The sequence below is a fragment of the Cygnus olor genome, chromosome 6, assembly GCF_009769625.2.
Source record: "Cygnus olor isolate bCygOlo1 chromosome 6, bCygOlo1.pri.v2, whole genome shotgun sequence".
NCBI lineage: Eukaryota > Metazoa > Chordata > Aves > Anseriformes > Anatidae > Cygnus > Cygnus olor.
In genome coordinates, this window is record NC_049174.1 from 34,033,146 (window position 1) to 34,055,814 (window position 22,669).

The 22,669-nt window shown below is 37.8% G+C and overlaps 1 protein-coding gene across 4 annotated transcripts in view; it reads left to right on the forward strand.

Moving 5' to 3' along the window:
• The window catches only part of THSD7B (thrombospondin type 1 domain containing 7B), a 319,547-nt gene that overhangs the window by 174,655 nt on the left and 122,223 nt on the right, over positions 1-22,669 (forward strand). For all 4 annotated transcript variants that reach the window (XM_040561821.1, XM_040561819.1, XM_040561818.1 and 1 more), the window contains exons 10-13: positions 2,536-2,767; positions 5,536-5,651; positions 12,170-12,302; positions 13,390-13,493. In XM_040561821.1, the coding sequence (XP_040417755.1) occupies positions 2,536-2,767; positions 5,536-5,651; positions 12,170-12,302; positions 13,390-13,493 (585 nt within the window). The remainder of the gene's footprint in view (positions 1-2,535; positions 2,768-5,535; positions 5,652-12,169; positions 12,303-13,389; positions 13,494-22,669) is intronic.

The window sequence follows — 22,669 nt, forward strand, 5'->3', positions numbered from 1 at the left end:
GATGTAAACTGCTATATAATTGTTGATTGAATGATAATAACTACTACTAAAAAAGTCTATGAGTGAAAGAATAATTAAAATGAAAAATAAAGTTGGCTTCATATTTTCTGTAGTGGGAACAAAATGCAAATGAGAGACTAGCATGGAATTATGGAAGTAGAGCAAAGGCTGAACTATTGCTACGGCTGAAGTAATGAATTCTAGAAGTCCGTAAGCTCAGTGATCTCAAGAATATGTAGTCTGAAGCATACTAAACTAAAAATGGCATGCTTTGAACTGAATATTTCAAGCTTCTTAGAAATGAATAATTAATTAACAAAACCAAATACTCCAACTTTTTCTAAACATCTTTAGCAAAGTATAAAATGTTTTACCATGCAGAGTCATACAGCTAATCAGAATTTGGGGAGACTGAAGTAGAAATGGATTTATTACTGTTTTCATTGTAATACTAAGGTAATGTTCTGTTTTCTGACTCTTTCATATCCAGCTCATAGGTGAGCCGCCAGCTTCTGTTGAGGTCTGCTAACCATTGCAGATCATATTTCTTTTGTCCTCTATCAGCTGAGACAATGTTGGGCTTGGCTGTGCTCTCAGGACTTTTGGATGCCGTCTTGCAGGGTGACCTCAGTTCAAACCCTTTGGTCATTTTCCCCAAGCCGTTCACAAAATCCCATTATATGAAACCAGGAGGCAGTTGATGAAACTAGAAGAGGTTGCTTTAAAATCAAGTTTTAAAAGACGTTTCTCAGCACAGCAAACTTCTGCAACTCGGTGCAAAAGGGAAGTGTGGAGGCAGCGAGTCTCAGCAGATTTAAAATGGATTAGAGGAACTGATGAACAACAGGTCCATAAAAGGTCCATAAATGTCTTCTAAATGGGCTAGACAGGGGTGTGCTGTTCTGCTTTCCTTGCACAAAAGTTGTGAATGAGCTGCAGAAAGTGGCCAGGCTCTTGTGCTTTTGCTGAACAGCATCTCCTGCTGCCACTTTTGCAGGCAGACTGCTAGGCTGAATGAACCATCAGGCATCACTTATGTTCTGAAATTAAAACTGCCTTATTACTCTTGCTGGTTTAAGAGTTCTTCCTTACTGTGGGTATTTTTGAGAAAACAGCATATCATTTTTCCCTGGGAAGCCCAAATTTTAGGTTAGATTTTTTTTTTCCCTGTCTAATGGACCAGACATTTTGCCGTTTGCTTTTTGTTTTCATTTTATTTTATTTTATTTTTTTTTGGAAGTGTGCTCAAATGCTCAAGTGCATATCCAGTCTGCAGTTTTCCTTCCAAGCAGAAGTTTTTCAGGAAAGTAAGATATCCAGGGGCATTTTCCACTCTATCATTGTACTAAACCTTTCAGAGACTGAACATGATGTGGAACAGTCCATGCTCATGAAAAGAAGAAAAAGAGGACAGTAATGTAGTATAATTATCCAAATCAGCGTGCTAAGAAATTTCTATCCCTCTCTTTTGTCAGTGTTATTGTGGCTGTTTGGGGTCATAACTCATTTGGGAAGGCTCAGTCCTGCAAGGTGATCAGCATCCCTTTGAGGAGCAATATGCCTTCATCTCCTGTTGATTTTAGTAGGGCATAAAGCTGCTCTGAGCCTTGTGATATCTGGCCCCAACAGTTCAGTTCTTTCAGAAACCTGTAGCTTTAATTTTGATGCCCTTTTGCTGTGTCATAAGTTGCCCGTTTCAGCCTCCTGGAAGAGAATGGTTTTGATTTTAGTCATTTTTACTTCTTTCTTCCTAAAATGACAATGCTTACTGTTACAATTTCACTGCATTACTCTCTAGCTTTTGAGCTATGAACATCTGCAGCTTTTATGGAATAAATTCAGGCTGCTGACTGGAGTGTTAAGGCTTCTGGGGAGACTGTTCATACTCCTGTACTTTGTGGATTTATTACAAGTTGTTGACAAAGTGCAGTATCTTAGCAAAATCTTTGGACACGAATTTGGAGGATGCAGCCTCAGAAAAGATAAGGCTTCAGACTCAAATTCTGTCTTTCAAGTTTTTCTCACTTGATTTGCAGATGTGGGTATCAGTTGGTATTAACAAATCTCCATCAGTATGGGTTAACACCCTATACAACTCTGTGGATATAGTACAAGTATTACTAAGAGATATTCCTCCTTGGGAAATTAGCAAGGAGTATGAACATAAAAATAATGCTTAATTTGTCTTTAAAGCTAATTGCATGTTTGCTGAGTGATACTGCCATTTAAATGGAATCAACTTGGCTGTGCGTAGGAGTATCAATAAGGTAACTCAAAAATATGCTTTGCCTATTTCTGTTTCCATTATGTGTTGGAACACAATTTTATGCAAGGCTAGTTTAATGGGGAAACAATATTTTAGAAAGTTGTTATTGCAGCCATAAAGGTCAACAGCTTTATTTAAGCTTTATTTATTTATTTATTTTTAAATGGAACAAAAAAAGTTAAGCAAACCTATCACATTTATTTTTTTCCATGACTTCCTTTTGCCACATGTCATAAGATAAAATATTGTATTCTTTTGACACTTTCTAGGTGGAAAAGCCTGTCCTCCTGACCGAGTCCTGCAGGAGCATCGTGCCTGCAATGATCACCCGTGTGTGCATTTCTACTGGGAGACTTCTCCCTGGAGCTCTTGCTCTGAAGACGCCCTGCTTGCGCTGAATACGACCTTCAGTTGGAGTGGAGAAGCCACTTGTGGAGTGGGCATACAGACAAGGAAAGTCTCCTGCATGAAGAGTAGTTCCGGCCATGTTACATCAAAAAGGTATTCAAAGAACGGTTATTAGCAGTATTCCTTCGTCTGTATAACTCAAGTGATGATTTGTAGTTACAGTACATTAAGTATAAAAGCATTTTCAGCTAGTGTAGAGAATCAGCAGCTTTAATAATTCTATTTCTGGGCTAATTCTCCAGCTACTATTCCATCACTACTATGTAAAGGTTACTAATAGGTAACAAAAATGAATAGCTATCTCATTTTTAATTTTTATGTGTAAATCCACCCCCACCCCCCCAAAAAAAAAAAAAGCATGTTCTTAGTGCCATTGATTTTTTTTTGCTATTATTCTAATTCACATTTTTTTGCAAATGTTTTTCCTCAAGGACAGGTGTGAAGAAAATACAAAGTGCATCCAGATATAACATTCATGAATCCATTACTAACAATGCTCTAATGAAATAATAAAAAAATAGTTTGCATTATAGTTACACCATAACGAGAGAGAACAATATGTTATATATATAATTCAGTTGATTTATATAACTTCTATGATGTGATACCAAGACACCAAAATTATGTATTCTGAAGTACAAATATTCTGAATTTTGCTTTGCTTTTAGTAAATGAGGAAAACATCTGTGCTGCTTATTTTCCCTAATATCAAAAAATCAAGACGCTGCTAATTATTTTTTCCACTGATAATGAGTCTAGAGACTAACAACTGAGTTTCATTTCTTATTGTAGCTCTCAAAACAATCCTGTTGGTATAAGCAGACTGTTGATTTCAGTAAAGTTAATTAAAATTCTTGAGGTTAATGAGATTAATTAAATAAAAGGGAAGAAATCTAGTACTCATTTATATCTAGAATCTATTGATATGCTGCAACTTTGCCTAATTAAACATATTGTTTATAGAGCTACATAACGTCTAAAATAGTTGTTTGCCCCCTCCACTTTGAGACAGTGTAAGGGGAAAAGGAACTGAAGGAGGAAAGTAAGTAGTCACATGAAGTGTCTGAAGGGAAGAAAATCATACCAAAAGAAAAGATCTGTGTACTGGAGCTTTCAGAAAGGGGCTGCCCTTGGCTTTGGTGTGGTAGCTTCCGCACCGCAGCATTCCTTGTGTGATGGAAGTAGCTGTACCAGAGAGGACTTCAGAGTCCCTAAAAGAGCTTCTTACTGATTTTTTTTTTCTCTTTTTTTTTTCTGCCTCTCTGGGTATTGTTCTTATAGAGATAGCTGCCTTAGGAATGAAAACCTTAGACATCTTAAGAAAGATGGTTCTAAATCAAGGGATAAAACCAACGTAAACTTGGGGTTTCTGAATTAAAGCAGTATCTGATTACTATCAAAGAGGGTCCAGATGGTTATGGTGCTGGAGGGGAGGGCAATCCTCCTTGGTGAGGGCACAAGCACTGGGTTGCATGCACTGCCCTTAGAGCAGATGCCTGGGGTGAGGGACTCTGTGGGGAACCCAAGCCCTTTGTACCGAAATTGCAAATTGAGGATCACTGAACCAGAGCAAGATATTCTGCTGACATAGTTTATGTTTGAGTTGATGAAAACTGACCTAAAGTAATGTTGCATTTAGAACTGCTGCAGCGAAAGTCTACCATTATGTGACTTCAGAAATGGGATGTATTATGTAAATTAATAGCCTTTGTTTGTTGGCGTGCTGAATTTTTTGTATTCTGCATTTTTCCTGATTTCATGAAGAAAAATTACACTATTTGAAGGAGGTGCATGGCACAGAAAGCTGAATAAAACTAGAATTACTGCAAAAATGTATTTAAACACCTTACTAACCAGAAACAGAAGAGAGATAACAGAATTCTGCCCTCTAGAATAGTCCTGCTTAATGAGTACAAATGCCTCTCTATATTTATCTTCTTTTAAATTTTACCTTTCAGTATTTTATTACTATCTCAGTAACAGAATCATGACTTTAAATTTTTTTTCTTTCCTAGCTTGGCTTAGTGGCACGTTCCTCTTTCAAATGTGATCATTTTGGGTTGCATTTATTCCTAAGCACCTTTGAGTGATCTTTTTACTAGAAATTGATAAAAATTAGAAAAGGGTAATACCCTTTCTGACCACCTACTTGAGGAGCACGATATGCCCGTTTCCAGAAAATTGTCCCTTTTCCACCCTTCTAGTTTTTAAATATTAATTGTCTGTGTCTGAAGCCTTTATTAGAATATATGTTACATATTATTCATTTAGGACTTAAAAAATCAAGAAAAAAATACACGTTTTTTCCCCTACACTATGCTGTACAACTTTCCAAATAGCAATCAAGGCCTCAGTCCTGCAGGCTCCTGCTGCATAATGGGAAGGGGGCACAAATATGACTTTAAGTTACTTTTGTATTTCCTAGCAGCTTGAAAGTAGAGGAATATCACATCAGTCTTTACACACAGTTGCAAGTGGTTTGAAGGCTGTTGTATGTTGTGCTAAACAGGGCTACCTTATAAACATAACTACTCGTTTTCTTCAGCAATAAATATATTTGTGTTGCTTCAGTGAGCGTTGTATTTTAGGCATCATAGGTAGTGTTACATTTACTCTGTAGTCTTTTTTTTTTGGTCTTTTTTAAATCATTTTTAAACGTTTTTTTAATCTGTGCAAGTGTGCTGAATTCAGTTTGGTAACATGAGTGCAAAGGGGTATAAAAGTGAGGCTTGCTGTGAGCGGGAGTGATGTCTTTCATATGGCAGTACGCTCGCAGCCCTGTGAGACTCTTATGAGATGAACACTTCCCTACAGATTTGGTATTTATTGATGGCATGGTATCTTTGCATTTGAACTGATAGATGTCCAGATTCCACCAGACCTGAGACTGCGCGACCATGTGTCCTCCTCTGCAAGAAGGACTGCATCGTTACGCCTTTCAGTGAGTGGACTCGCTGCCCAACAGCATGTCAGCCTGGTAAGCCTTTAAAAAGAGAACAAAATTTTGGGCAAACTGTTACATCCATGGCCATGGGGAATGGAATGACATGGGGGGTGAGGTCTTGAGGAACACCCAGGCATATGACGTCTGCCTTCACCTCAGAGTTACTGCTGGGGCTTTAGCAGCTCCCTGGTCTGCAGGATTTCTTATCAGTTGTGTTTTCTGGCAGCAGAGGCTGCTAACAAGTCTTGAGCATCTCAGGCAGAGACAGGTGACTGCCAGTGCGGATAACACTGAGTTGGGAAATGCAAACACCAGTGGGCAGGGATACACAAGTGGGTGGAGAGACAGAAAAGATCTGCAGGGACACAAACCCTTCCTTTTCTCACTGTGAACTTCCATATCACCTTGTACTTCCTATGGATGCCTACAAGAGGGACACAAGGGTATTTAAGATTCAACATCCCAAGCATTGAGGGAGAAATCCTTCAAAGACAAAAGTCTGAGGCCCCAGTGTTGTATGGATATTTGAGGAAGTGCTTCATTATATGAAATTTATTTCTCCTGACCAATCCAGATGTATGCACAGGGCTGTGCAAACAACTCTGTGTTTTTTCAAGTACCATATGTTTCTTTGATCTAGTTGGTTAGCTTTTGTATACTAGGTGTTTAGCAAAGTTACTTTATAATGATCTACTGCTGTTTTTTTGTGGCAAATATATGTTTCATTAATTGTTCAGATGAAAGTCTTCTTAGTTACCAGAGTATTTCCTTTTTCTTGGCAGCTTTCTTGCCCTTCAAAGATTCTCAGTGGATGCTCTAGCATAGTCCTTGTTAGATTTTACAGGAAAATGAGTTGCTTTCTAAAACAGTGAATCCTGTTTTAATTAGCAATTTATTTTTAGACTTTAAATGAGCTGCCTATGAAGAAGTAGAATAAATTACCTGGCAAATTACTTTGTTTATTAAATAATAGTCTACAATTAAAATGAGAAGAAATTAATTATTTAACCTTCTTGGCAATGTTATCATTTTAATATAATTCTAAATTAAAACTTCTTAGATGGGGGAGTTTGCTTTCTGCTAGATCCATTATTGATATGGCTGCATTGCAAGATTTTTTTTTAATTTGCATTGCACAATTAAAACCTCAGCATGATAATGAAATTTTGAAACCACTATACGTATGTGAGTTGTTTGGGGTTTTGTTGTTTTATAGAAAAGTTGTATTTAATGAAAACAATATACAGATGGTGAATTACTAAGCACATCAAGCTGGAGCAGGTATTGCCTGGCAGATTTAAAATTAAATGTGTACCAGCATAAGATCAGAGCTTAGACAAACATGCAGTCACTAAATCAGGTTTACACAGAACTTTACCAATTAAGCTGTTTGTAGTTTATCTGAGAAAATGCATCCAACTTTGCTATTTAACAGTAAAAAAGCTGACATTTTCCCTACATTTAAATGTCATCAGACAACAGGCTGTCTTCTGGCAACGGATTATCTCATACCTCGGAAGTGTAGACAGCAGTGAACTTAGGGCAATAACAGATGGACGGACAACATTATTCACAAAGGAAGTGCAATTGAATCAAAACACCTGTTGGTGAGGCAGAATGGAGAGGTTGTTGCAGGTTATTGATTCTCTGCCATTTCAGATACTTAAAGGTGACAACTGTCTACCACAGTCTCCTATAATATATCTGTTTTAATGGGTCTTTGAGGATGAATTGAAACAAGAATCGAAGACTCAACATGGAGGTTTCAGAAAATTAAATGATTTGAATGAGGAGCATGTAGATATTCCTGCATACTTGATGGTCAAGGTATCTGGTGAGGTATCTGCTCCCAGCATGGGTGATGTGCTCTCTGGTCGGCCAGCATAGCTTTAAAATGAGATTAAAATGAAACAAAACTCACAATAAATAAAATTTTTCATCTCCCTCCTGAAAATAGATGGTATCTGTAAGTAACTTTCCTCTTCTGGACATTGGTTGTCCAGGGTGAAGGTTAGCCATTTCATTGTTGCTTAATTCTCTAAACAAGTTTACATGAAATGTTAGGCCATATCTATCAAATTTATTTCTATGACTTAAAATGTATTTGAAACGAGGTAGAGTGAAAGTGGACAAAATGTATGGCTTGCCTCAGTAAGAAATTCCAGTGACCTTTACCTTGTGTCAGACAGTTTTTGTCAAGGATCTGCCACTGTCAGTTCTCATAAATACTCAACCAGAGTTGGTCAAACTTAGGCTTGTGCTTTCAAAAACTCTTATCTGCGCAAAAATACTGGAGACAGATCTGATTTTTGCAACTAAAATCTTGGAGGGTCTGTCCCTATTATTTGTGTACTTGAAGACTGGTGCCGACAAGTCTCTCCCCTTCCCTCCAGTCAGGAGCAAAAAGGATGAAGCTGAATGCTTCCTGTAAAAGCTGGGGCAGCAATTCTGTCAAGAGAAAGCCAGACCTTAGAGTAGTGAGCAAGAAATTTGTCCCTCATCTGACAGTGGGAATCCACCTCTCCAAGCCCTGAGCAGTGTGCCAGGGAAGCCGTGGGGGTCAAATGGAGAAGAAGTGAAGATGCGATAGGAAAGGAGGCATTAAAAGAATGGATTGATGGGAGGAGTCATATGAGTCTTTGTGTAAGGATAAGAGACTGGAGGTGGTGGGACAGGAAGATGGGAATAGGAGCTGAGGTAAGACACCCCCAAAACTGTCAAACACCATTATCTGAATTGTAGAGTCAAGGACATATAAGTTGATTGTTTTGAGATCCTGGGGCTTGATTTTTCAGGAGGGCAGTCATAACCTTACTTGAAATCAGCTAAAGTTTGGCTTTAAATGTAGAGTCCTACATAATGTTAATACTTTGGAAAACCAAACTATAACAATCTTAAATGAGATATAAAAATTGCATTCAGTAACATTTGTAAAGAAGTCTATAGAAAAGCCAATGAGGAAATTCAATTTTGAAAATGGGGTTTGAGTAATGTGCAATAAATGTTGAGGATAATTTAGTTTCTTGAGGTAGAGAAAATTACTATGGGAAGCTCATTTGGATTTGGTACTGACTAATCGGAAGGAAATGGCTAAGATTCTAATGGTGATAGACAATTTGAATTAAAGTCATCACAAAGAAATAGAGTTCATGATTCTTCGGAGAAGGGAAAACTAGCAATATCAGCAGGACAGCTTTAAAAAAAGACAAATTTCAACAAGCTCAGCAAATTGCCTGCTACACCTATGCAGACAGGAACGAGGAAGGTCTGGAAGCTACCAAGAAAGACCAAAGGTCTCGAGACCAACTGCACTCTACTTTGCCACTTTCTGTCCTGAAACTATTACAATAGCTAGTAGGGCCAGGAGCACAGGGGAACAAGGTGTGCATAAGCCTCTGTATGACTTGTGTGTCCAAGCTTTAACCTGTGAAGAGAAAATATCAAGCACAGCTCTGTTTTTATCTCTTCTCATCATCAGAATTGTTCAGAATCTTGATTCTTTTTTGATAGCCAAATTGTTGTGCTAAAGTTAGAAACGAACATATAACTGAATGTGAATTTAAAGGAATGCCCAAAAGCATAGTACCTAAATCAAGAATGCAGATTAAGTTATAGAAGAATATTAGGTTACAAAATGGATTGGATAACACAAATGGATTAGAAGTAAGTGGAAACCGAATGAAATACATATCCATTACTTACTGAGAAATGAGGGAAATGCAAAACAGGGAATGTGCAATGCTGCTGTTGTTTTCTGTCTGCAGCCAGGAGAGGAAAGGACTAAAGAATAAATATTTCAAGAAATTAGCTGTTTCCACGTCAGTAGGGCTGTATGAATAGAGAAAAGTAGTAAGTAGTGTCAGAGCATCTGGCTACTATCTTCTGGGTGAGAAATTGCTAAGTCCTAGAGAACTAAGTAAAACCCTAGTAATTCCCCACCCCCTCACCCCAAACAAACAAGCAAAACAAACAAAAACAACAAAAGAAAGGTCAAGGAAATCAAGGAAATTATAGATTACTCATCCTAACTTCATTATGTGGAAAAACACAAGAATTAGTTATTACTTGAGAAGTAAACATCTTAGGAATAAGATTATGATAAACTGGCCAGTATGGATTTGTTGAGAACAAACAATGCCCAGTAAATTTAATCTCTTCTGACAGCATTTCTGCACTAACTAAGGGAAGTGGTAGATTTTTGACACGTGAAACTTTTATCAGAAAGCTGAAGAACAGTGACTTGAATTAAATCACTGTAAATGGGTATTCAGCTGGTTGAAAAATGTCGCAGTGAAGATCACTGTGAAAAATGTCTGGCTCCCTCTCCTTTACCATCCCCCGTTGGGTATACTGATATGATCCCCCAAGCTGCCTTCTCTCCATGTTGAGCAGTCCCAGCTCTCCCAGTCTCTTCCTATGTGTCAGACACTTCAGTCTCTGCATCATCTCTGTGGCTGTTCACTGAACTCACTCCAGTATATCCACGTCCTTCTTATCCTCTGGAGTCCAGAACTGAACACAGCACCCAGATGGCTCACCAGTGCTCAACAGAGGGAGAGGATCCATTGACCTGCTGGCACTGCAGCCCAGGATGCTGTCACCCTTTGCTGCAAGTGCACATAGCTGCCTCATCAGTAACATGTCTGTCAGGACACCTTGGTCCTTCTCTGCAAAGCTGCTTCTAATCAGTTGGTTGACAGATACCACTCCTCAGGATCAAACTGGAGCATGAGCCAAGGAGAGTTCAACAGAAAACTGCTCTTGTCCCAGTTCTATTTGGTATTTGTCTGAACAACTCATCTGTCTGAGTAATAGCATTAGTGGATGGTGCTGAGCTGAAGGAGGTAGCAAATAAAATATATTAAGTGATACTGAAATCTTTGAGAAATTTTTCAAAATATGACTTGGGAAGGAAAAATCAATTGCACGAAGACAGAATGGGAAGTAAAGACATCAGTACTGTCTCAGGCAACTCTGGAGATACTACAGACTACAAAACGAATGAAAGTCAACAGTTTGAAATGCTATAACTTGTATTGGGCTTGTTAAATTCAGTGGATGTGTGTGTACACCACCGAAGGTATTGGTATGCTGTGCACTGGTGAGGCTGCAGGTGGGATTCCTTGAGCACTGCATTGTAGGAAAGGGATCAGTGCGAGATGACTGAACAACACCTATGAAGAACTGGGTTTGCTTAGTTTAGAGAAGACTTAGAGTGGATACAAGCCCTTAACATTTCATAAAGACTATTTATTCATCTGACAATAGGAATAACATTTGTTATGTCTACTGCACAGAAGATTAAAAAGGTTTGGCTTAATTTATAGGAGGGATGACTTGTATTCGATTTTAAGGAAAGATTCTCCACAAGTAGTGGGCCCGTCATCTGAAAGGAGACTGTAGGAAGCTGTAGGGCTGCTTTGGGTGGTGGCTGTGAAGGAACTAGGAAGGGGATTGCCCTGGGTGTGCTTATCCTGCCTCAGGGTACGATACTGGGGCGAGCAACCTTTGGTGCCTCCTGCCAAGCCCCATCTGTGGTGATTTCACAGTGATAGCACACGTGTGAATGAAGGCTTGTATAACTGATATTTTTGGAGCCAAACATTTTCATTGGACCTGTACTTGCACTTTGTGTCCACGGTGTGATGTTTCTCTTCTGCTCTAAAGCACTGTAATCTTGCTACTGCAGCCTTGTCCTTATCTGGGGCTCAAAAATAGTTCTCATATAATTGGGTTAATTTACAGACCACTATTCACTCTTGGACAAATCCAATGAAGTCCATTGTCATAAGACAGGTTTTCCTGGTCTGGAATATTTAAGTTCTATTGAGACCCCTTTTCCGTTTTGCAGTTGCTGATGTACACAGCAGTTACACCAGCTCTCAGATTCCACATCCCACTTACGCAGTCAAGGATTGTGTTTGCTTTAGCTATCAGGTCACACTGGTGTAAACCCTAGCCTCGTCTCTCGCACTGCATTCTGTACTACAGATTGTGAGGTGTGTTCCAGATGCATTGACCTTGTGCATAATTCAGGCTAAGCAGAGAATTAGCCTCTGTTGGTTGCAATGGTTTTCTTATCAGGAAGTTATCATCTATAATTTCTAGGCAAGACAGATGGCAGCAGCCTGAGACCACCAGAATATGTTTTCAAGAACAAAATCTTTCATTGTAACAGGTTTTTTTTTCTTCTTCTTTTTTTCTTTTTTCTTTTTTTCTTTTTTTTTTTCCCTTGCTCAGGTGTTTAAGCATTTGCTCATAGCTATTTTCTTGTCTGATTTGATGTTCTGTAAAAAAGCCATTTCTGATGCATCTCTTAAGCTGTTAAATTATCAACCTTCCAGGTGCTGCTCTGCTGAACTATTTGTAATTTTAAAGCTTTTGATCCAATGTACCATTCCCTTGCTTCTTTGTGAGGGGTCATGAGAGCCAGAGGGCTCACAATTTCAGAATATAAATGTAACGTCAGGATGTTTTTAGTCAAGACAGCTAGATCACTAACACAGGGTGCCAACTGTGTCTGGAAACCATTTTTTTTCTTTGTTTTACAGGCAATGCTACAGCAGTTAAGCAATCCCGGTATAGGATTATCATTCAGGATGCTGCCAATGGGGGACATGCATGCCCAGACACCTTGTATGAAGAAAGAGAATGTGAAGATATTCCCATTTGTCCAGTGTATAGGTAAAAAATATTAGCTTTGAATCAGTTTCTTGCTAGTGGGTTTCCAGTTCTCTAGAAATTAATCTTGTTGGATCATCCTGCACAGTTTTCACAAGAAAATGACATAGAACTGGAAAATGCAAAGTTATAAAAATAACATGAATAGTAATAACAATATATAAATAGTAAGTTTTGCAAAATATGTAAAAGTAGAGATAAGTTGGAGTTTTGAAATTATCTGGCTTCATCAGAATGAGCACCAATAGACACAGCTCCTGAAAATGGTAACTTCAGGGTCTGAAGTGTTTAAGGATAGTTTTACTGGGAACTCCCCCCTCTATGTACCTAAAAATCAATGCAAGCTATTTTGGTACCACAGGCACTCAACTGCCTTAATCATAATTGTATGCTTATTGCAGAAACACAGTCTTCTCCCCTGATGCTCTCACTCCAGTGAATAATATGCACTTTAAAAATTTCTGATTAGACAAATAGTACAATAGGGCAATTACTCACCGCTCTCATTAAAATTCTATGACCCATCTGTTATACAATGTTAGTAAATAGAAATGTATTATATCTTTGCATATAAATCTTCAAACCACACATCCTGTAGCACATGGACTCAGAGCAGAGCAGGCAACTGAACGTGGGGCCAGAGCAGGAGCTGAAACATTCAGCTCTGCATGGCACTGTACTGCACGGCACTGTGGAAAGCTACTGTCTTGCATTCCTGACTGACACACATCATAGCACGGAAAGCAGCAGATTGTGTAAAGCATCAGTTGTGTGAGAAAGGGTTTGCAGGAAGAGAGTCTGATTTCAAAGCTCACGAAGTTTATTTTGTGACTTTGAGTTATGCCCCACAAAAATAAAAGGAAATATGGTGGAAGGATGGTGTGGCTTTCTAGAAGGTGAACCTTACATCTGAATTTCAGTTCACAATGCTTATTTCAGGTCTGATTAAAGCTTTTTGTTGTTGTTGTTGCTGTTTTTCCTTGAGTCTCTGCAGTATATCATCATCTATATCTCAGCTTTCAGAAGTTTTTGTCTGGACATATTGTTTGCCAATTTTAGCTACTTAATTCTTGACCTTTTCCTCTCGCAGGTGGAAGACCCATCTATGGAGTCACTGCATACTGGTACCAGATTCAGTGAGACAGGGTGTGCTGGGATATAATGAGGCGTGTGGACATGGTTTGCAGTCAAGGGGTAAGCTTTCTCCATGCAACCTTGAAATATTTAAGGTGATGGAGGGTGACATTTAAGTAGGGTCTTTACAATTTTACAGTAGCCAATGTGGAAACAGTGACTGAAGCACTTCAAGTGTAAAATAAAGTGTTTTAGGAAGTGGATTCATTATATAGCTTTGCTGCTGTACTGAAAACTAAAGTACCAGTAACATGATAGTTTACTAGGAGTACAGGGATGGATTTATGCTGGGTATTCATGTATCCTTAAAGTAAGTACCCTTGTTCTTCTGCCTAAAGATGAAGTATGTGGGCTTTGAAAGAACTATCTATCTATAGATCTCTGTGAAGTAATCCATTCTTGGCGCTAAAAATGGAAAGGATAATTTCCTCGTGATTTTAAATTTTGCTAATAATTTGCCTGAGGCCTGATTTTTATTAGGGCTATTTGAGGAGTTCAGTGTGGGTAAAGGCTTTGGGCTCCTGCCCTTTGTGTGATTAAGCACTTGGAAAATACAGCGATCCAATTGTCTGAACAAAAGCGTTAAGAAGAATTTCACTATTCAGAGTATGTGATGGGAGTCTGTAGCAGTTCCTGCAGATGGCTTGAGATTTGACTGTTATCAGTCTGCTGAAAAGTCTAATAAAACCTTTAACAAAAGGTTATTTTTATTGAAAAAAGATTACTATACAGGTATGCTAACTGAAGAAACTTGACATAATAATTTACTCCTTCACAAGGTTAGAAACTATTCTTTAAAGATGAACTGAATTTCTTACATAATCTGGAAACAAAGGAAAAGAGAGAGAAGCCCTGACAGTATGTGGGCTGCATCTGAAAGAAGAAATGTTTTAAACTAGAACTCAAAGGAGTAAATAACTTTAACTAGGTTTTGACCACAAGCCTATCCACAAGGTTTTCAAAGAGAACTCTGTAAATTGAGATGTCATTAAATGTATTCCTGAATCTCCATGTGAAGGGAAGGTAATCTTTATGCTTCAGTAGGTGCATGAACTTTTTATTAATCTTACTCTGACAGAATTTGAAGCATAATAGAAAAGTATTTTGCTTATTTTTGCTCTGTGGAGAGCTCTCCAGAAATTAAGGAGGCTATGTAGTGTTTTGGGTTAATCATGGGAAAGGAGTGTCACAGCCTGGTGGGTTTAAGCAAATTTTGCTTCAGTGCCAGGTTCGCTTTTTATAATTAGCTGAAGTTTTCACAACAGCTCCGATTTTCATAATTGCATGATGTGATAGAACCAATCTGCTAGGCACTACTGAGGATGAATGAAGTTTCTGGAAAATGAGTTTTCAGTTGAAATGCATGGAAGATTTTTGAGACATCTCAAAACAAGAAAACTCCTACAAACGAGAGGAGTGATGTCCATGGAGAAGGCAGTTGAAACCAAGCTGCTAACTGATGAAGTTGCTTCTGAAAAACAAGCTGGTAGATTTTCAGTGATTCTGCACCTTATCTGTAAAAGTGTTTAGTAATGGAAACTTTCAAAAATCTTATGTTTGAACCTTGTCTTGCTACCTGAACTCTTCAAGAGCAGCTAGCATGTGTGAAGAGGTGCTGTGTTAACAAACTGTCACGGAGTAGCCGTTTAGCCAAAGGTGGCAGCTGCTTACACACCTTGCAGGATGTCTTCCAGCATGTAGACTTCAGCATGGAGGACTTCTGAACTTATCATCCTTCACCATGAAAGCAGCCTTTGGAGGTTTTCTGAAATAATGTATGAGGCAAATCCAGAGAGTTGGCTTTATTCAACCTGGAAAATGGGAGTGAGGATGGAGTTGCACTCCTTCCAGAAGGGCATAGTGAAATAACAAGATAACGATCATAAGTTGTAGTGACAAAAATTCCCAGATTGCCTAGGAAGGCTGTAGGTGCATTGGAGATGCTTAAAACTCAATTGAATAAGGCTCTGAGCAATCTTTTCCAACTTATAGGCCCGTCCTGCTTTGAGAAGGCATTGGACCTCCAGGTGTCCCTTCCATCCCAAGTTATATTGTATGATTGTGCAAGTCTATAGAGTTCTTTTGAGGGTGAACTGTGCTATCAGTGTAAGAACTCTAGGTGCTCTAAATCTATGCTTTCCTGCAATATTCACGCATCCTACAACAGTTTGTGTTTGAGGTATCACCAGTATTCTACACAGTAACTGGCTTGCATTGTGTGTCAGTGTCTTTAACTGGTAAATGCTTATTCTCCAAAGAGTATATGAATTTGCTCAACTTCTTTTTTACTATATAACAGCTATCACCCTTTTAGGACTAAGGATAATCAGCCATAGAGTATTCACTTTAGAATTTGTTTTTTCTTTTGCTGTCCATGTCCTGACTGTCATGGAAATAAGAGGATTTCAGTTTTCAGTGACTACCAGGTCTGTCCAATTATAAAGGCATTGAATTAATATCAATTATTTCTACAGAAAGAAAGCGTATGTATGTGTATATGTTTAGAATATATTTAAAATACTTAGAACTGTGACTCTGCTGAGGGAAAAAGAAGTCTGAAATGGCTTTCAAGCTCCATTCTTTGGGTAGATTCTGAGATAAATACTTACAGATCTTGTTCCATGAGTGTTTTCACTGAAATGGCACATGTAACATGCTGAAGATACTGAGATTTATCTGAGTAATGAGCAGAATAGCCAAAGAGATGATGCCTCTCTGAAGCTGCAGTTTTCACAGCTTTATCTTGGAATGATGTTGCACTAATTAAAACAGCCTTTCATTTTGTATATCACCTTCAGTAGACTAACTTATTCAGAAAAAAGGCAGGAAGGTAAGAGGAAAATAATGTTTAGAGCTAAGAAAAATACTTGTTATTTAAACTTCATTAAGGCATTATTTGCAAAAGAACGTGAGATGGGGCACTTGAGAATAAAACAGGGTGGGGGATATTACTGTTGCTTGACAGTGACATAGACAACATTTCTAGCAATAAATGAAGAGCTTTACAAGCTTTTCTATTGCTATATAGCTGTCATTTTCCTCGAGAAGTGACTAATTTACTAGAAGGTGTCAAGACTGTGAGAAAATTGCTTCTGCTTCAGATGCCCTTTGGTGACTTTACTGTTCTCTGATGTTTGTGATGGAAGATCCTCCAGAAATGACCTCTCTCTTCAGTGCTGACATGATCAGCCATCTTAGACATTCACATTTTTGGGGGAAAAAAATGTGTTGCTCATTACAAGGGATTGTTAACATTTAATTAGTGGATGGAAAGCCTGCTTTAAGCAAGTGTCTTTGAAGGCTGCTTCAAAAGCCATTGGATAAAGTAAATGGACACGTATTAAAGACCAGACTGATGTAATGAGGCTTGGCTTTAAAAAAAATAGTCTTGGAAATACCTGACAACATGGTTATGAAAAAAGTAGTTACTTTCCAAAAGCAGGGAGAAGCTGTAGCAATGGAATATGTCATATCTTATTTTCTTCTGCTCCTGCCACATCTTAACAGTGATTCATTTGAGGGATTTGACCATATCTCTGAGCATTAAAAGAAGGGATATGTCCATCTCTGAGCTGTAAGTCCCGATTGGAAGAATACAGAAGTGCAATGACAGAAAGCAGCAAATTAACACAAAAGCAAATATTCTTAGAGAATAATTTATTGATTTGTGTACAGTAAAACAACAACAAAACCACCAATGCCGTAATGAGAAACTACTACTCTGTTTTGGAAGAACTGTACTCTCCCTGGCTTACCTGAGGTGACGGGGTGGACTACTACTGGACAACCTCCTTATGCATCTTAGTAGAACATTTTTGGGGGGTATGCTGTACTGCCAGACCATGTATGATCTATTTCTTTTTTCCGTTAACAAGGTTGTAAATTCATACCACATGGGATTTGATGAGATAGTTGTTGATATAGATATAATCTATTTCAGTGCAAAAGTTGATACATGAATTGACAGTGAAAAATTGGGAATGCAGGAACCACTGGGCTCGAGGAATTTAGGATTCCTTTCTCCTTCATTGCAGGTTTCTGCAAACTCATTTGGAGTTTCTGTGGTAGCTATAGGAATGTTGTAAATGAGTCTGGTTTTAGCCTGAGATGCAGATCAGAAACTTATCATTAGGAGAAAAAAAAAACAGTAACAGTCTGCCATGTAAATTTTTATTGGTGTGTTTAAATGCAGGGATTGTTCCAGTAAAATCTTATCTAAAATACAGGTGGAACTGTGATTACAAACATAATTTGTAATAAATTAGTGACTAAGTTAACATTTGTTCCAAACTAAGTAAGATGAAAGGATGAATTTTGACATTGCCTGTTAATACTGCATCTACAAAACTATTTTAAAGAGGTGTCCTTTAGATATATTATCTACTGTACTATCAATTTGGAACACAGTAATGGCCATATACATTACTCTTGTTTCTACTGAAATTATTTTGTGATAATCTATTTATAATGAGATGTGCCATCAGAAAAGCATCAGTGTTACCTTTTTTTTTTGCTTGTCAGATAGTCACCCAACAGTTGTTATATTCCCTGTTTTGTAGGTAGTTAATATAACAGAGATGCATTAATTGTATTTTGAAGTGCGAGGTGCTGCAGAATGCTTTTGCATAGAAATACCAATTTCAGGAGGTACATATTGAAATCCTTTTATAGTTTACAGGCTAGAGGCAATGTGATATCCTAAAGTTTGCAGTGGGTATGTTTATGATGGTAAACATGGCAAAACCATGGAGTACTTGAGTTAGATGGTGATATTTTATGAGCAGTGGTTTGTGATTCAGTCCTGCCTGTGCATAAATCTGTCCAGCTGATAGCAGCTTACCTGTAATCAGTAGCTCACTCCAACATTAGCTTTGCCTGGTAGGACACTGGCACCTTGAGCCTTATTCCGGGTGATGCTGAGGGTTTGATAGGTTTGTCAATATATTTTTTTATATTATTATTTTTATTTTTTTTTATTTATTTTTTCCTGATGATGCTGGTCTAGGGACCCAATGGTAATTGGTGGTTGCAGGGAAATGACTGGGAGTGTGGACTCGGGAGCACAGCAAGCAGAACATGAGTGGTCTTGGCCAACATCACTGTCTGGAAGATACCTGCTTGTCAGCTGGTAGTACTGATAGCATATAGCTGAGGGAGAAATAATTACTAGGGTAAGGACAGGAGCTGGGTCTTGTTAGTGATATATTTGAAAAGGTTCGTGAAGTGAAGTCTGTCTAGGATCAACATTCAGGGATAGTCTTTCCAGGATGCTATCAGTTGCATCTCTCTGCAACTTCGCCAATGTAGCCAATCTGTGTCATACTGCAAATTCATACAGTACATGTTATCTGTATTTTTATTTCCTTGTCACTGATATTGCAATTTGCAGATTACAAACACATGGGGAGTAATAAGGTGATAAGAAGCAACCAAAATAGAATAGATTTTACTATTATTTGTTCTTGATAATCTGATTTCTTTCCTTGGCAAGGCAGCTTGCTGAGGGTTGGCAGTAAGGTAAGTGGAAAGCAGGACAGATAATATTCCCTTGACTTTAGGAAGACTTTGAGTCCAGTCCTACATGAGAGTCTCCTACAGGCTATTCAAGTTCAGAAATTCAAGTTGGATAAATTGGAGAATGCTCTGAAATCAGTATGACCTAGAGAAATGCACTATGAGGTGGTTGTGCAAAAATAAGTTCAAAGCTCTGTTATCAGCTGTTTGCTGTCAACCAGGAAGGCCATTTCAGATGTTATCCCACCCGGCACATGCAGTCTTGGCTGTCTCCACTGTTTTCACTAACAGTGTGCATAATGAAATAGAGAGTACCAGTATAACACATCTGAGTAATCACAAATTGCAGGTTGTGAATACTTTGAACTGCAAGCCAAAAAATTCAAGTTGGATAAATTTGAGAATGCTCTGAAATTGGTAAAGTGAAATTTTCATTAAAGAAAAAAAATACGTAGCAGTTACACTGTGTAGAAAGGCAGCAGTGCTGCAGAGGTGAGTGTCGAATTGAGTTATGGGCTATGAGTTAGTAGCATTATGCTGTTGTAAAAAAAAGTACACATCATTAAATCATCTATTTCTTGCATTTTATTTCTTATCTCCAGCCTCCTGAAATTGATTTTTCTAATTCCTAAAATAAAATATTTTTAACAGGTAATCCTCACTTTTATTTCTGTTCGGTAATGTTTTCTGCCACTGTAAATGATGACAAACAATTAAGATCAAATACAAACATCAAACCTTTTCTTAATTAATTCTAATTCCTTGTTTACCAGCAGAATCAGAATAGATTAGGAATTTTATTTTTCTTCCAAAATATCCAACTTTCATTCATCAGAAAAAGATAGTTATTTATGAGTCTAAGCTCTGGTGAATATTAGTGAATGATTTTAAATCTCTTGAATTTAATAAAAATTTACCTTTGATTTTACACTTGAAAATTATTTACAGTCTTTGTGAACTATGCATGAACTGTGCACAGGAATTTGGAATTTGAGAGATTTATCATGACAATATGGATGTTTTACTACATAAACCTGGATTGTTTGTATCTAATTTCTACCAGTTTACCTTTATGGTCTGATCTTTAAAATATTTCCCAAAGTCTGTGTTTAATTCTGACTTTGATAGTAGTTTCATACAAAAAATGTGTGATAATGTTTCACAAAGAGGAAAACAAGGAAAAACTGAGGAGGAGACAGTAATACAAAAAAAAATTTTTTTTGGATAACCTGTATGTATGCATTCGTAGCCTACAGTAGCAGTATGTGGAAAGTTTCCACTCACAGGCAGGTTTTTGATGGGATATATTTGAGTTTGGGCTCAAATAGAGCCAAATTGGGTTAGAATTGACCAGTAGCAGAGAGGAAAGGGCAGATGTTGACTATGTGAGATGTGGTGGATAAATCACTCTGAGCATTTGTGGCTGACTTTGAGATTTCTGCAGTTTTGAGATCTAAAATCACCTACTTGTGTAGAGATCATCCTGAGCCCCTTTCTGAAATCCTGATGACTTAGCAGAGTTGTCTGTGTAAATATTTGCATGGCTTTATTGAAGGCCGCAGAAGGTAAAGTAATAGTTTGGGGAATTGAAATTAGTCCTTGTATTGTATTACATCCCACTGATTTCCAGGTAATGTTTTCTTGTAGACCAATTTTTCTTTACTTTGGACTTCGATACCGATTTTCCAGTGACAAGTTGCCGACAAGAGAATGATAGTGGACTACTCTCCTTTTTTATGGAAGATGTCAGCAGACATCACAAGACACTTAAAACAGTGCTACTATATTTCAATCTGGGTCTGGTCCAGCTTCCATCTCAGGTATATCTACTGTAAGAGTATTTCACGGGCGGTAGGAGAATTGGCATGACCTTACTTTATAGATGCTAACTAATGGCATGAGAGACTCCGACTCATTCTGTCACTGTAGCCTTGTGCCAGCAAAACATAAAAACTAAGGAGACTCTTGTGAGAATTTGTCCTGACAGTAATCTACAGTGCAGCATTTTATCCAAAGGCAATTCAGTATTCTGTAGACTTTTCATAAAATAAAGATGATGAAGTCTGCGTCAGATAAATTATATGTATTTGATTTCCTTCAAAAATAGGATGATATATTCTACTCTGTACAAGGAAACAAGCAGGCTTTCTAGCTTAACTCTGTACAGTTCCTATCTGATAAACAAAACAGGAATATCAGCATCTTAGTACCACACGCAGCATTTATTTTCTGGGGAAAAAAAAAAAAGTCTTGATAAGTAGAAAACTCTTTTGAAGCCAGAAGGCATAAACACTGAAAATGTATATTACAAGCATGTACCAATAGAGGGATTGTTAAAAGATCAAAATAATGAGAAGTAAAGCAGAGGAACATCAAAGCTTTCCAGGCTATGTATTTCTGCCTTGATTAGGAGGAAGGAGGGAAGAAGGGGGAAAAGAAGGCTTTAGATCAATAGGAAATGGCCCAATCACCTCAAAGTCAAAGGCAGCACCATTCAAATGTGTACAATTTACAAGAATTGCTAGAGCATCTCAATCATAAAAGTCCCAAATGATCTGACAGTACTCACACCATATTTAGCAGGTACACATAAAGAGTCAAAATCATCTTATCTGAAGGAAACTCCTTTTAAAATGTAAGGGTAGATAGATTTTCATTTTGTCTTTCATCCCTCTGATTAAGTTCAGCTCTCTTTGGTCCTCCTAAGATTTCTTTCATCTAGTGTGTAGTCTCTATGATCTAAGAAACTATCTTTGGTGAAAGTCATTTTTGGGGTCCGTTTTTTAAATGATGAATTGTCATTAAACAGAGTATAGCAGATGAAAGTGGTCCAAGGAGAACCAAACTGTGCTGAGACTTACTCAGGAGGATGAAAGACATAATGAGAGACATAATGAAGAGCAATCTCTTCCTCCAACTGGAGACAGGCCCTTCCAATTACAACTTGTTTTAGCATCATCTTCCATTGATTTAAAATTCAGGCTATGAACTGTTGATTCAGACTTTTCATACAAACCTGAGAAATTTCTATTATCTGAACAGTAGGCGTGTGTGGTCACACTTCTTGTTTTGTGCAGAGGGTGTTATAAACTATAACTGAAACCTTTCTGTGACCATGGATTGTTTGTAAGTAGAGCTGATTGTGCAGCTTTGTCTGCTACTTTTCAAAAATACAGGAGCCATTTTGCTCTAAAACTCTGTGTTTTGATGACTTAGAACCTGAAACAAGAGGGTTTATAATCCTTCGTATTTTATATGAGCTCACATAACTGTCACTGTAACTAGTTATATATATATATTTTTTTTTTCTCCATGTTCTTCCTAGTCTCTTTGCCTCTTCTGTGTCTGGTATACTGCGGTTCCATGAGTTAACCCTGCAGTGTGTAAACCATTTCACTTTATTGGTGATTTTCAATTAAATTCAATTATCCGTTTTTCATGAGACAATTGAGTCCATTTTGGTCACCTTTTGTGTTTGCTATTTTAATAACACTTTCATGTCCCTCTAGCTCACATCCATGCTGTAGACAGTCCCATTCCGTACTGATATAGATCTACTTTTGCTTTTATAAATTTTTAATTTCCTTCTTGTTATGCTTATGCCGCTTACAAATCCAAAGATAGTTCATGCTAAAGCCATTCTGGTTCACAGGAAAATTGTTAAAAATTCATCTGAGCTGCCCATGATAAGATACACCTACTCTGGAAATGGCCTGAAGGAG